General features: G+C 41.9%; 1 protein-coding gene across 1 annotated transcript; it reads right to left on the bottom strand.

Moving 5' to 3' along the window:
* Window positions 1–6,012: 6,012 nt before the first annotated feature.
* On the bottom strand, window positions 6,013–10,578 carry LOC125785953 (N-lysine methyltransferase KMT5A-like). Its single transcript, XM_049470152.1, has 5 exons — window positions 10,276–10,578; window positions 7,295–7,403; window positions 6,920–7,082; window positions 6,295–6,487; window positions 6,013–6,178 (listed from the first exon to the last, which is right to left on the bottom strand). The coding sequence occupies exons 2-5, from the start codon at window positions 7,395–7,397 to the stop codon at window positions 6,050–6,052; spliced, it is 588 nt and encodes a 195-aa protein (XP_049326109.1). The 5' UTR covers window positions 7,398–7,403; window positions 10,276–10,578; the 3' UTR covers window positions 6,013–6,049.
* Between the last annotated feature and the right edge of the window lie 5,936 nt (window positions 10,579–16,514).

Genomic DNA, 16,514 nt, shown 5'->3' with positions numbered 1-16,514 from the left:
CAAAGACTGCTATGTTCGAATGCTGTTCATTGACTTCAGTTCAGCATTCACACCCTCATCCCTCAGCATCTGATCGGAAAACTGAGCTTGCTGGGCCTGAACTCCTCCCTCTGTAACTGGGTTTTGGACTTCCTGACTGAGAGACCACAATCAGTCAGGATTGGAAACAACACCTCCAGCACCACCATACTGAGCACCGGTGCCCCCCAGGGCTGTGTGCTCAGTCCACTTCTGTTCACTCTGCTGACTCATGACTGTACTGCAAAATACAGCTCAAACCACATCAAGTTCGCTGATGACACAACTGTGGTTGGCCTCATCAGCAAGAACGATGAGTCAGCATACAGAGAGGAGATCTACACCACAAGCTGCATCCGCAAAGCCACCAGCATTGTGGACGACCCCACCCATCCCTCACACGAACACTTCGCTCTGATGCCGTCCGGCAGAAGATACAGGAGCATCCGAGCCTCCACTAACAGACTCTACAACAGCTTCATCCACCAGGCAGTCAGACTCCTCAACACACAGAGACAGAACTGAACCCCACCCCACCTACCACACACAAAGACTGAACTTCACTCACACACACACTCAGCACACAGAGACTGAAATGTCTTTATCCCTATCAGCCACTCTCAAAAACTATAAACTCTCTACCTCAGTAACTGCTGTGATTATATATGTTCTATATGTTACAGTATGTTACACATCTCTGCACCTTATCCTCACTTTACACTTTATTATACCATATCGGTACTGCACTGTCCTGTCTATTATATTGTCTCGTTTTTTTTATTTATTGTTAATACAAACTACTTCCGGTGCCGACGCGAGTGGCTGTCTGTTCCAGAAGCTCCGTCTCTTTGTGTGTTTTTCTGAGTTTTTTTACGTTTATTTATCGTCTCTGTGCTACTACACACGTCTAGTGTGCATCTTATTTATATCCTAAGGATATTTTTGGTGTAAATATGCGGGGCAGCGAGGAATACCGTGTTTATTCCCGGGAAGAACTGCTAGCCCTCCGACCCGCGGGACGTGGGGGCATTGTCCACACAATACCGGATGATCTGAGAAGGAGGTACCGAGGTTGCAGGGCCGGCGCTATGCTAAAGGCTAAGCTAAAGGCTAAGAAGTCGGAGCAGCGCTGGAGGTACAAACCCTCAGTTCCGTCGGTGGTTATGGGGAATGTTAACTCACTGACCAACAAAACCGACGAGCTAGCGTGTCTGGTGAAGAATCAGAAGCTCTACAGGGAGTGTAGCGTGCTGTGTTTCACCGAGACCTGGCTCACCCCCGACACGCCGGATGCTAACGTGCAGCTACCCGGCTTTTCTTCAGTGAGGGCGGATCGGGACCCGGTGCTTTGCGGGAAGCGGAAAGGTGGAGGAATCGCGCTGTTTATTAACAACAGATGGTGCAACCCTGGACATGTGTACGTGAAGGAGGTGATCTGCTGTCGGGATATTGAACTGTTAGCGGTGAGTCTCCGACCTTATTACATGCCGCGGGAGCTCTCTCACGCGATCCTCGTGTGTGTTTACATCCAGCCGAGAGCGGACGTGCAGGCGGCGTGTGACGTCATCCACTCCACCGTCGCAGCGCTGCAGACACAGCACCCTGACGCCTTCTATGTGATCACTGATGACTTTAATCACGTAACGCTGGACTCTACCCTGCCTGCCTTTTTCCAGTTTGTGGACTGTCCCACCAGGAAAAACAGGACCATAGACTTGCTGTATGCTAATGTGAGGGATGCATACAGGGCTATTCCACTACCACCGCTGGGGAAATCAGATCACAATCTGGTGTTCCTGCAGCCTCAGTACAAACCACTGGTACTGAGGCAGCCCACTACCACACGCTCATTCAGAGTCTGGTCTCCTGAAGCAGAAGAAGCCCTAAGGGACTGCTATGAAACCACTGACTGGAGCGTGCTGCTGCACCCACATGGTGAGGACATTGAGGGGGTGACTCACTGTGTTACGGACTACTTGAATTTCTGTATGGATGTTGCTGTTCCCACAAAGACTGTACGCTGCTTTCCAAACAACAAACCCTGGATTACCAGCTCCGTCAAGGACCTCCTCAACCAAAAGAAGAGGGCGTTCAAAGACGGAAACTTGGTAGAGCTGAAGCGCGTACAGGGGGAACTCAAGGTACGTCTTAAAGAGGCCAAGGAGTCTTACAGGAAGAAGGTGGAAAGAAAGCTGCAAGACAACAACATGAAGGAAGTCTGGGGTGCAATGAAAACCATCACTGGGTGCAAGAACAACAACGGCAACCCAGTAGATGGCGGTGTGGACAGAGCAAACCAGTTCAACAACTTTTACAACAGGTTTGACTGTCCTGCTCCTGCTGCCCCCTCCTCCTACCCTCCTGCAGCATCACCAACATCTTCTCCATCTCTACCATCATCACCACCATCTCCATCACCTTCAACTCCAACTCCACCATCTTCATCACCACCACCATTACCCTCACCTCCATCTTCATCAACATCATCACCGTCATCATCATCACCATCAGCACAATCACCCTCACCTCCACCATCTTCATCAGCACCATCATCACCCTCACCTCCACCATCTTCATCATCACCACCATCAACACTATCAACTGGCAGACAAATCATCTCCTCCAGTCCACCAACCTTTACTGCTGACCAGGTCAGGAGACAGCTGAGGAGACTTCACCCCAGGAAGGCAGCTGGCCCGGACAGAGTGTGCCCCAGAATGCTCAAGGCATGTGCTGTTCAACTGGGTGAGCCCCTCCAACATGTTTTTAACCTGAGTCTGCGTATAGGGAGAGTTCCTGCCACGTGGAAGACAACCTGTCTCATTCCTGTTCCCAAGAAGGCACACCCGAAGGAGCTGAATGACTACAGGCCTGTTGCTTTGACATCTCATGTGATGAAGACCATGGAGCGACTGCTGCTGGACCAACTCAGACCTCAGGTCCACCATGCTGAGGACCCACTGCAGTTTGCGTACCGGGAAAAGGTGGGAGTGGAAGATGCCATCCTCTATCTCCTGCACAGAGCTCACTCTCATCTGGACAAGGGGGGAGGTGCTGTGAGGGTCATGTTCTTCGACTTCTCCAGTGCCTTCAACACCATCCAGCCCCTACTACTGAGAGACAAGCTGATGGAGATGGAGGTGGATATGCACCTGGTCACCTGGATCACTGACTACCTTACTGGGAGACCACAACATGTCAGGATCAGGGACTGCTCCTCTGATACAGTGATCAGCAGCACAGGAGCACCACAGGGGACTGTTCTCTCTCCAGTCCTGTTCACACTGTACAGATCAGACTTCAAATACCACTCGGAGTCATGCCACATGCAGAAGTTCTCTGACGACACTGCAATTGTGGGGTGTGTGCGTAATGATGATGAGAGGGAGTACAGAAGCCGGGTTGAGGAATTTGTGATGTGGTGCAAGATGAACCATCTGCAGCTGAACATCTCCAAAACCAAGGAGATGTGCATAGACTTCAGGAGGTCCAGGCCCTCTGCTCAGCAGCCAATCTCCATCGAGGGGGTCGACGTGGAGGTGGTCAAATCCTACAAATACCTTGGTGTGCACCTGGACGACAGGCTGGACTGGTCAGTGAACACTGACTCCCTCTACAGGAAGGCTCAGAGCAGACTGTACTTCCTCAGAAGGCTCAGGGCTTTCAACATCTGCCAGAAACTCCTCCTGATGTTCTACCAGTCTGTGGTAGCCAGCGTCCTCTTTTACACTGTTGTGTGTTGGGGAGGCAGCATCAGCAAGAGGGATGCTGGACGACTGGACAGGCTGGTGAGGAAAGCTGGTTCTGTGCTGGGATTAGAGCTGGAGTCCTTAACACCACTGGCAGAGAGGAGAGCCCTCAGCAAGCTGCTGAACATCATGGACAATGTTCACCACCCTCTGCACAGCACCATCACCAGGCAGAGGAGCTCATTCAGCGGCAGACTGCTGTCCCAGTCCTGCTCCACAGACAGACTCCGAAAGTCTTTTTTCCTCAGGCCATAAGACTGTTCAACTCCTCTCAGCACAGCAAACTAAAGACTCTGTGAAACTTTTTCATTCCGGCCACTCTGGCCACACCATGGACACACCCCCAGCTATGGACACACTCTCAGACTTGCTGATGCCTAGAACACTTTTTATAGTTCTACCATATTTTGCACTAGTAGTTCATTAACTAGTTAATTCATCTACTGTTTACGTATCTTTTGCACTGTTTACGTATCTTTTGCACTGCTTAATTTATTTTAAATTATTATATAACTGTGTATTTGCACTTTCTGTTTGGCTGACATCAGTTATCCTCACATTATGCACATCAACTGGTGTTCACTGTCTATTGTGTTCAACTGCACTACCTCCATTCTCCATCTCCATTACACACACACACACGAAGACTGTACATTTACACTGTATATTCTATTTCTTATTTGATTGTATTTATATGTATCTTTATATTTTATATTTTATCTTTTTTAACTTTGTGTATTGTGTAACCTGCTGCTGGATGCCAAGAATTTCCCCCCGGGGATCAATAAAGTATCTATCTATCTATCTATCTATCTATCTATCTAATAGTGTAATAGTTTTATGTTGCACTGTCGTCACTCCTGCACTTTATGTTGTCTATTGCTTCTTGTTCCATGTTGCACCATGGTTCCAGAGGAATGTAATTTCACTACACTGTGTACCTGTACTCAGTTGTAATGACAATAAAAGCCTCTTCACTTGACTTAATGAAAATGAACTTACCTGTTCAGGAGAATAGTCTGGACCAGGAGAGTCACTAGTCTGAGCCTGAGATGGTTGAGGAAGATCAGAATCACCCACCACAGCATGGGAAGTAGCACTGGTCGTCTGTAATCACATTTAAAAAAAGACTAAATTTACAATATGAAACAACTAAAATACAAATATAACATTATTTAATTGATATTTCATACTGCCCATCCCATTTCAATTACTAATAACACAGAGTATATAAAACATGCTCTGTGGGAACGTTACACACACTCTAACCGTTCCTTGTGGGGACGGTTCCTTGCACGGACTGTTATGACTAATTTTACACTTATATTTCACTCTAAAACCGACTAAAGGTGTGTTGTGGGGACGCCGTGATTACCCAGAAAAACTATAAAGAGAGAGAGAGTAGAACTAAATCTAAAGTGAAGAAAATGAACTTACCTGTTCAGGAGAATAGTCTGGACCAGGAGAGACACTAGTCTGAGCCTGAGATGGTTGAGGAAGATCAGAATCACCCACCACAGCATGGGAAGTAGCACTGGTCGTCTGTAATCACATTTTAAAAAAGACTAAATTTACAATATGAAACAACTAAAATACAAATATAACATTATTTAATTGATATTTCATACTGCCCATCCCATTTCAATTACTAATTACACAGAGTATATAAAACACGCTCTGTGGGAACGTTACACACACTCTAACCGTTCCTTGTGGGGACGGTTCCTTGCACGGACTGTTATGACCAATTTTACACTTATATTTCACTCTAAAACCGACTAAAGGTGTGTTGTGGGGACGCCGTGATTACCCAGAAAAACTATAAAGAGAGAGAGAGTAGAACTAAATCTAAAGTGAAGAAAATGAACTTACCTGTTCAGGAGAATAGTCTGGACCAGGAGAGACACTAGTCTGAGCCTGAGATGGTTGAGGAAGATCAGAATCACCCACCACAGCATGGGAAGTAGCACTGGTCGTCTGTAATCACATTTTATGAAGACAACTTTAACAATATGAAACCACTAAAATACAAATATGTTATTATTAAATTGATATTTCATACTGCCCATCCCATTTCAATTACTAATAACACAGAGTATATAAAACATGCTCTGTGGGAACGTTACACACACTCTAACCATTCCTTGTGGGGACGGTTCCTTGCACGGACTGTTATGACTAATTTTACACTTATATTTCACTCTAAAACCGACTAAAGGTGTGTTGTGGGGACGCCGTGATTACCCAGAAAAACTATAAAGAGAGAGAGAGTAGAACTAAATCTAAAGTGAAGAAAATGAACTTACCTGTTCAGGAGAATAGTCTGGACCAGGAGAGTCACTAGTCTGAGCCTGAGATGGTTGAGGAAGATCAGAATCACACACCACAGCATGGGAAGTAGCACTGGTCGTCTGTAATCACATTTTATAAAGACAATGCAAACATATAAAACCATAAAGACATCATGAACAATACTTAATACATTCTGAATCACAGCATTACGTATACTGCATACTTTGCAACATACTTGTGTTCTCCATGGGTAGTCATCACCCCCATAGTCATAGACAATTTCTTCTCCTTCTTTAATGTCATTCAGGGCAAACAAACAAAGGTGTGGTTTTCCATCCACATCAATTTTTTTCATTTTACAGTTTGGGTGTCTGTGGTCATCGTTAACGAGCCGCCCAAATGATCCATCTTCTCTTGAGGCATCAATACTTAAACACAAAAAGAGAAATACAAATTTCACAATAACAAAAATAATAACTTCATTTGATTAAATACAATAAATAAATTCTGCTAAAAAGTCAAAAACTCATGCTGCATGACTTTACCATCTAGACCAATTTGATTTGGCTAATCAATTATTATGGCCAAGCTGGCTGACCGGGCATAAGCAATCAATTAAACCAGCATTATCAGCATAACCAAGTTCATCCACCACTATTAGTAGCATGACCACTGTGGTCAGCCATCAAGACCATACAACTCAACCCCTGTGACCAATCGGGTTGCATAATCATCATTATCAAGTGGGTATTCAGCTTGACCATCTTGACAACATTGACAGGACCAGTTTAAACCAACCATAACTAGCCCGATTTAAGCCACATGGTATATTATAGTTTTGGAGCAAACAGAAGCCTTACCACCATAGTTTCCCTTTCCACTTGAAGTCAAACATAAATACAGTACATGATGGGTGGTAAATGTTTCTTCTTCTCTGGGATTCTGCTTCATTTATCATATCTCCTCGATATTCAACAAGAAAATCTCCTTTGCAAATAGAACTCTTTGCAAATACTCCACGTCCTGTAAAAGACAGCAAAAACATTTTAACCAGGATAAACTACATTTACTTGAACAGACATTCAGCTCATGATAGATGGCAATTAGACCAACAAAGAAAGAAAGAGGGAACCATATTAAGATAAGCTCTATTTTAACTGAGTCTTCTCATGGATCATCAGGCTGCGTGTAAATGTATGACATTAATGACTAAAAAACTTCAGACGCCTTCTTACCTTTTACTGCATTAATGTACTTCACCTCCAACTTGCTTGTTTTGTCTGTTTTTGAAACCACATGTTCTATGGCATCCCTAAGAGGACTGATCCGTGGTGGCATTTTAAACTGCAAGAATATTAAACAAAAAAATTACTTGCCCTGTGATTAATTACTGTCTGATGTATTAAAGTTGTCAGTTGTATGATTTTTAACTAACTCTTATGGTTAGATATTTTAAAATAAAATTCATTTCTTAGGTTCAGGAGAGGTGGCTGTTTCAGCAGTAGTAAAGTGTGGGGGAACTGCGGCTGAACAGCCACCCCTCCCCCACCATCTACTACTGCTGATACAACCTGACTCTTACATTAATAAACATAAAAATACATACATACACAAACATAATGAATGATTTGCTCATATGCTGCATTTCAAACAGCTATAAATCCCTGTATGCAGTTATATACAATTCTTAAGCAGTTATACATCCATATACAGAGTCATATTCAATCTTTAACCACATATGCATCACTATGCACCATGCTGTACATCTTCATGCACAATGTTATACAATCCTTTACCAGTTAAACATCCTTAACTCCTGCTATACACTACTATACATATTTATACAACCTTTAATCAGATATACATCCCTTTACAGCATTACACAAAATCCTAAACCAACTATACACCCCTACACACCATTATACACAATACTTAACTAGCTATACACTACTATACACAATTACATAGAAACCATAATTAGCTATGCATCCATACACACCACTACATAGAACCCTTAACCAGCTATTCACTGCTTTACACTATTTCATACAACCTTTAACCAGCTATACACTACTATACAGAATTACACAGAACCCCCTAATCAGCTATACATCCTTACACACTGTTACATAGAACCCTTAACCAGCTATACCCTACTATACACATTTACACAGAACCTTAAACCAGCTATACACTACTATACACATTTACACAGAACCTTAAACCAGCTATACACTACTATACACATTTACACAGAACCTTAAACCAGCTATACTTAACCAGCTATACGCTACTATACACCATTACATAGAACCCTTAACCAGCTATACACTACTATACACTTTACATAGAACCCTTAACCAGCTATACCCTACTATACACATTTACACAGAACCTTAAACCAGCTATACACTACTATACACATTTACACAGAACCTTAAACCAGCTATACACTACTATACACCTTTACATAGAACCCTTAACCAGCTATACCCTACTATACACCTTTACATAGAACCCTTAACCAGCTATACACTACTATACACATTTACACAGAACCTTAAACCAGCTATACTTAACCAGCTATACGCTACTATACACCATTACATAGAACCCTTAACCAGCTATACACTACTATACACTTTACATAGAACCCTTAACCAGCTATACGCTACTATACACCATTACATAGAACCCTTAACCAGCTATACACTACTATACACCATTACATAGAACCCTTAACCAGCTATACACTACTATACACTTTACATAGAACCCTTAACCAGCTATACGCTACTATACACCTTTACATAGAACCCTTAACCAGCTATACACTACTATACACCTTTACATAGAACCCTTAACCAGCTATACACTACTATACACCTTTACATAGAACCCTTAACCAGCTATACCCTACTATACACCTTTACATAGAACCCTTAACCAGCTATACACTACTATACACTTTACATAGAACCCTTAACCAGCTATACGCTACTATACACCATTACATAGAACCCTTAACCAGCTATACACTACTATACACCATTACATAGAACCCTTAACCAGCTATACACTACTATACACCTTTACATAGAACCCTTAACCAGCTATACCCTACTATACACCTTTACATAGAACCCTTAACCAGCTATACACTACTATACACTTTACATAGAACCCTTAACCAGCTATACGCTACTATACACCATTACATAGAACCCTTAACCAGCTATACCCTACTATACACCTTTACATAGAACCCTTAACCAGCTATACACTACTATACACCTTTACATAGAACCCTTAACCAGCTATACCCTACTATACACCTTTACATAGAACCCTTAACCAGCTATACGCTACTATACACCATTACATAGAACCCTTAACCAGCTATACACTACTATACACCATTACATAGAACCCTTAACCAGCTATACACTACTATACACCTTTACATAGAACCCTTAACCAGCTATACCCTACTATACACCTTTACATAGAACCCTTAACCAGCTATACGCTACTATACACCATTACATAGAACCCTTAACCAGCTATACACTACTATACACCTTTACATAGAACCCTTAACCAGCTATACGCTACTATACACCTTTACATAGAACCCTTAACCAGCTATACGCTACTATACGTATTTACACAGAACTTTAAACCAGCTATACACTACTATACACCATCATATACGATCTGTAACCAGTTACATATCTTTATATATTTTTAAAAAATCATGCATTCCTAAATAACAAAATATATTATATATATTCTTATCACTATTATACAATATGTAACCCACTGTTATACACCCTATACACCATAATATATAATTCTTAACCTATTTTAACACCCTTATGCATGAGTCTACACCATTAATCAGATATACATCCACGTTTACAATAATATAGGAATTATAACACCATTAACCAAAATTATCTACTCATTCTGTCACACTAACAAAACAAAGAAATTAAGGGTGCCTGAGCAGCACTGTGAAATACAGTCAGCAAATATCTACCTTTTTTACCCTGCTGAGACTAACTTAACCTGTCAGCTAGCTAAATTTAGGTAGGAAGGTTAGCTAACACTAGCTAGCTTATGTGAGCAGTCTGCAGCCAGTCTAGCATTTGTCACTAGACATTTAAAAGCTTGTTTTTATTCTTAAACTTAAATATTACAAAAAAACACTAACTTCAGAAACTAGCTCTCATCTGCTCACCACACTCTCCAACTCTCCTCTGAACGGCAAAATGGCTTACAGCGATTAACAAGCTCCCTTCCCCCAACACTCGACTGCCGTTCCAGCAGCCGCCCTCCCCCCTCTACTTGCCGTTTCACCAGCCGCTCTCCCCCCTCTACTTGCCGTTTCAGCAGCCGCTCTCCCCCCTCTACTTGCCGTTCCAGCAGCCGCTCTCCCCCCTCTACTTGCCGTTTCAGCAGCCGCCCTGTGCTGTTCCAGCAAGCAATCAAGGCCCCTCCCTCTGCTGCTGCTGCTGCTGTTGTTGGAATAGCCAACCCCTCTAACAGTGCAAACAGCCACCACCCCTCCCCCACACTGTAACTACTGCTGCTGCTGAAACAGCCTGACTCTAATAAACTTTAAAACTTTTAAAGCTAAACTTTCAGCTCCTAACTGCTGCTAAACTGGTTAAATCATGAACATCACATGTACTTTTGCAGAGGTTGTGCATAAGGTTTTTTTGAGTAATGTAGAAGATATACTCAGCTTACATGGTATCAAATTAAAAGTCTTATAATGGAGACCACCATTTTTATATAACAAATATAATTGTATCATTTATAATTAAAATGACATGCATTTTGGCATTTTTATTGTCTTTTTATTTAGTTAAATTACTGTGTGAAGCACTTTTTAGAACTAGAACTGTCTGCTAGTTGGGGGAGGGGCGGTAGAAAAAAGAGAGGTATAGGGGGTGTTCAGCAGATCTGTACATGTTATATGCTAAAAGGACAACAGGAGAAATAGCTAGCTAGCTAGTTGACCACTGTGATCATGCTAGTCATTAACCTAATAAAACAACTAACCTAATAAAAAGGAGTCAAAATTTGACAGCACTCATATAATATCCAGTATATATATTTATAAGTCTTGCCGATAAAAAACAAACATTTTAACCTACAGGGACTTTTCAGTATGCTTACTGTACACCATCCAGCATTATTATATAAACCAATCAAGTGTTAACATCTTCTAATTGGATATTTTTTTTAATGGTCTTGAGTTTGATATTACAAATTATTTTCTCAATAATTTTGTTTTAATTGTTATTTAATTTGGAGAATGATGTATTATACTTGAGACTTGTTCATGAGTCAAGACCAAGAGCAGGAGTTTCAAGGACTAAGACAAGACTGAGACAAGACCAAGTTTTTTTTTCACCAAAATAAAAAGAAGGGATTTGGATGTAACTTAACAAACAGGTAAGAGCCTGCCATTGAATAATTACTCCATGGATGATTATGTTTCAGCTGGCAATAAGTTAAAAGTTATTTACCAATGCAGTAATAGCTTCTCATTTCTTAAACAACCATGTTAAAGACATGTTCTGTGGTTGGGAAAAGACATTCATCTGATTGGCCACCACAGAGTCCAGACCTTGTTGAGAATCTTTGGGATGTGCTGTAGGAGACTCCAAATATCCCATCATCAGCACAAGATTACATTACATTACAGTACATAACATTACATTTGGCAGACGCTTTTGTCCAAAGTGACTTACAATAGTGAAGTATAAAAATAATAGAAGTAAAAGTAAAAACATCTTTAGATAGGAAATGAGGTTAGAAGTTGTTAGAGGTTAGAGTTAGAGTGGTTAGGAGAGTAAGAGTTCTTTGAAGAGCTCTGTCTTCAGGAGTTTATTAAAGATAGTGAGAGATTCTCCTGATCTGGTAGTGGATGGTAGTTTGTTCCACCATTGGGTAACTCTGTATGAGAACAGTCTGGATTGTTTTGTGTGAATGTTTGTTTGGTAAAGTGAGGCGACGTTCATTGGAGGAGCGCAGCGGCTGGGAGGTAGCGTAAGCCTTCAGGAGTGAGTGCAGGTAGGAAGGAGCCTGTTCTGTCATCACCTTTTAGGCGATCGTAAGGACTTTGAATTTGATGCAAGCAGCAACTGGTAGCCAATGGAGCTCAATGAGCAGCGGGGTGACGTGCCCGTTTTGGCTGGTTGAAGACCAGACATGCTGCTGCATTCTGGATCATCTGTAGTGGAGGCATGAGATTACCACCGCTTGTACCAGGAGTTGGGTGGCCTGTTGCGTCAGAAATGGTTGAATATTTTTGATGTTGTAAAGTGGATAAGGAGTGGGCTGAAGACAGCTGCCTTGTCAGTGGACTTGCTCGGTGGACTCGCGCAGGTAGACTCGCAGGTCTTTACCCAAGTTGGTCTTCACACAACAGCTGACGCCTTCAGCTGACACCTCGGCGAGTGACGAAATAGGATTCTAAATTGCGCACAGCTGCGGGCGATATAGGAAATTAGCACCACAAGATCTTGGGTAAAAATGACTGCAGCTCTGGACAGAATTAAATGGCCATCAGCGAGGGTGAGAGAGGGAGAGAGGGAACACACTGGAAGAGCTGAAGTGGACACTCCCCCATACTTCATACTTCTGACAGCAAATCAGGCTGAAGTTGCTCCACACTAAGCTCCTGTTTGGACAACCTCTGTCCTCTTACATCTCGAGCCATTAGCTCAAGCAAACCGCAGCCATGGCTAAAAAATAACTCACTCAGGGAACTACGTTCCAAACTCCGAGCTGCCGAAAGAAAATGGCAAAAAAAAAAAAAACTACCAACTGCTCCTGGATTCCTTTACAGCCAGCATCACAACTGCTAAAGCTGAATTTTATCACAATAAATTCAGCTCCCTCACAGACTGCCGGAAAATATTTGCTACATTTAAATCACTAATCAACCCTCCTCCTCCTCCTCCTCCTCTGGCTACATACTGCTGAAACACTTGCCTCATTCTTTACTGGGAAAGTGGCAGCTATCAGCAACCAATTTACTGATGTAACATGTAGCAGTCCTACTACATGCTCTGCAGCCCGGTGTCCCTCCACCGAAGGCGTTGCTTTCTCCTCGTTCACTCCTCTCACTGAGAACAAGACACTGGCTCTCCTAACACGTAGCCGTCCTACTATGTGTCCGCTTGACCCAATTTCCTCAAACCTACTACAAACCATTGCACCTACAATCACTCCGGCTATCACTCACACCATCAATGCCTCTTTAGCTTCTGGTGTTTTCCCAACTGCTTTCAAACAAGCACATGTGACACCAAAAAAAAGGCTTAAAAAGCCTTCTCTCAACCCCGCCCAGGTTGATAACTACAGACCGGTCTCACTACTACCCTTTCTCTCTAAAAAAAAAAAAAAAAAAAAAGTTTTAAATCAGGTCTCTGGCTTCCTCTCCCAGAATGACCTCCTGGACCAGAACCAATCTGAATTTAAAAAAGGACACTCTACCGAGACGGCTCTGTTGTCTGTGACTGAAGCGTTGAAAACTGCTAGAGCTGCAGGCCAGTCCTCAGTGCTCATTCTGCTGGACCTCTCGGCCGCCTTCGACACGGTCAACCACGACTTCCTCCTAACTATACTCTCAAACATGGGGATCTCACACAATGTGCTGTCATGGTTCAGATCATACGTCCCCAGGGTTCGGTTCTGGGTCCCCTTCTCTTCTCAATATATACCGCCTCTCTTGGTCAGGTTATCCACTCTCATGGCTTCTCCTACCATTGCTTTGCTGATGACACCCAGCTATACCTGTCATTCTCACTTGAAGATCACTCAATCTCTGCACGGATATTGCAGTGACATATCCTCATGGATGAAGGAGCATCACCTTCGATTAAATCTCTCAAAGACTGAACTTCTGGTCATACCAGCAAAACCATCTATTCAACCCAACTTCTCTATAAGCATCGACTCTCTCTCTCTCTCACCGTCAAAGGTTGCTAGGAACCTGGGTGTTATGGTTGATGACCAGCTCTCCTTCACGCACCATGTGGCCTCAGTTGCTTGATCCTGCCGCTTCGTGCTTTATAACATCAGAAAAATTAGAGCGTTTCTGACGCAACAGGCCACCCAACTCCTGGTACAAGCAGTCGTCATCTCACGCCTCGACTACTGCAATGCTGTGCTAACTGGCCTCCCGGCCTGCGTAGTAAAACCACTCCAAATCATCCAGAATGCAGCAGCACGTCTGGTCTTCAACCAGCCAAAACGGGCACGTCACCCCACTGCTCATTGAGCTCCATTGGCTACCAGTTGATGCTCGCATCAAATTCAAAGCTCTTACAATCGCCTACAAGGTGATGACAGAACAGCTCCTTCCTACCTGCACTGATCACTCCTGAAGGCTAACGCTACCTCCCGGCCGCTGCGCTCCTCCAATGAACGTCGCCTCGCTTTACCAAACAAACATTCACACAGAACAATCCAGACTGTTCTCATACAGAGTTCCCCAATGGTGGAACAAACTACCTTCCACTACCAGATCAGAAGAATCTCTCACTATCTTTAATAAACTCCTGAAGACAGAGCTCTTCAAAGAGCACTTACTCTCCTAACACCTCTAACACACTAACTACTTCCAACCTCATTTCCTTCTTCCCCTCCTTCACTTCTCTATCCCTTTATTTCACTTCGACCTCCTTTAAGCCCTGTCTAAAAAATGGTTTATCTTTACTTCTATTACTTTTGTACTTGACTATTGTAAGTCGCTTTGGACAAAAGCGTCTGCCAAATGTAATGTAATGTAAAAGTTGGCTCCGTTTGACAAAAAAAATGTTAATGCTAATAGCAATCCATATAATGTGTTGGCAGAGTAGAATTTACAATATTTTGTTATATTTAAGCAGTAAAGTAACACATGACCATCTCATGTTGTATTGCTTAAATATAACAAAATATTGTAAATTCTACACTGACACCACATTATTTGGATTGCTGATGGCCATTAAATGACTGCCAGTATAATCATTTTAGTCAACCAGCATGACCAATTTGATTGACTAGAATGAAAAAACACTGGACTACACAAGCTAACCTGTCTGACAATGATGTGAATGTTAGTTGACCTGCCTGATCAGTATGACCACTCTAGTTGATCCACATGACCAGAATGTTCAAAGTGGTACACCAGTATGACCATAGGGGTAGACAATCATGATTACACAAGTTGACCAGCATCAAGTATGACTGGTCTTTCTTTATAACCAGCATGGCCATGCTAGTTTATCAATATTGTAAAGCTGACTGACCAGCATGACTACACTAGCTCAACCAAAGCATTCAACCAGTAAAACCAACTTGGTCAAGTCAGTTATGCTGACAAACAAGTTAGCCCATCAAACTCAAATAAAAAACATGATGTACAGGTCATTAGCTAAAGTGTCCAACCAGCTTTTGGCTTATCCTAAGCTGAATAAAATGGCTGCCCACTCCCACATTATTATTCCACCATATAGGAAAAAACTGAAGAATATGAACTTGTTGTATTATTTGAGGTCTGAATTTTCTGCAAATAAATGCTCTAAATGACAATATTTTTATTTGGAATTTTGGAGAAATGTCTGTATTTTATAGAATAGAACAACAATGTTAATTTTATTTAAACATATACCTATTAATAGCAAAATCAGAGAAACTGATTCAGAAACAGATGTGGTCTATTCATGGCAATTGTGAATTTAAACCCTACCTCATCAGTAACAGATATTTGCACCACTTACATAAAAACTTGACTGAGCTGTATGCCCAAACAATGTGAATTCTGAATTAAAGAAAGTAAAACCACTTCAGTTTATGGATAAATCTTTGCCCATTATGTTTGAACAATTATTGTTTAAAATAAGCAAGGAAAAACATAATTGGACAAGAGGACAAAATTGCTAAAATGCCAAGATGCTTTGCCCAAAGTTGTTGGATAAATTTTACTCCTTGTTCTAACTTGCTAATCTGTCACAAAGTACCAAGCTAGTTCTGCTGTTGGAAACTAGAATGAACAATGATGTGTTAGTTAGTGGTAACTTCTTTCATTGCTTAAATTTTTATTTTTGTTTAGTTACTTTTCTAAAAGCACATGGTAATATGTCCTATTAAAGCATACATTATATGTGTATTTTTTAATAACTGATAAGTACATATTTAAAATATCAACCTGGTTGCAATAAATTGTATTATATTTTTGATTAGCATTTTGCTGCATTTGTTTTGGCAGAAAACTAGTGTAACAATCTGGCAACCATGGTTGCTTGCTGTTAGCTCCAGTTGTTCCACTGTTGGCTGCTTAGGATGCATATATCTTATATTTAATACAAAAATGGGCTTACCTTGGGTTTGACTTTTGCTCCTTCATCCAAGTTTTAAGCTCCTTAGCTGGTATCTGCTGAAAATAATCTT

This window comes from Astyanax mexicanus, chromosome 21 (assembly GCF_023375975.1).
Source record: "Astyanax mexicanus isolate ESR-SI-001 chromosome 21, AstMex3_surface, whole genome shotgun sequence".
Taxonomy (NCBI): Eukaryota; Metazoa; Chordata; class Actinopteri; order Characiformes; family Acestrorhamphidae; genus Astyanax; species Astyanax mexicanus.
This window is presented reverse-complemented; position numbering and strand designations above follow the sequence as displayed.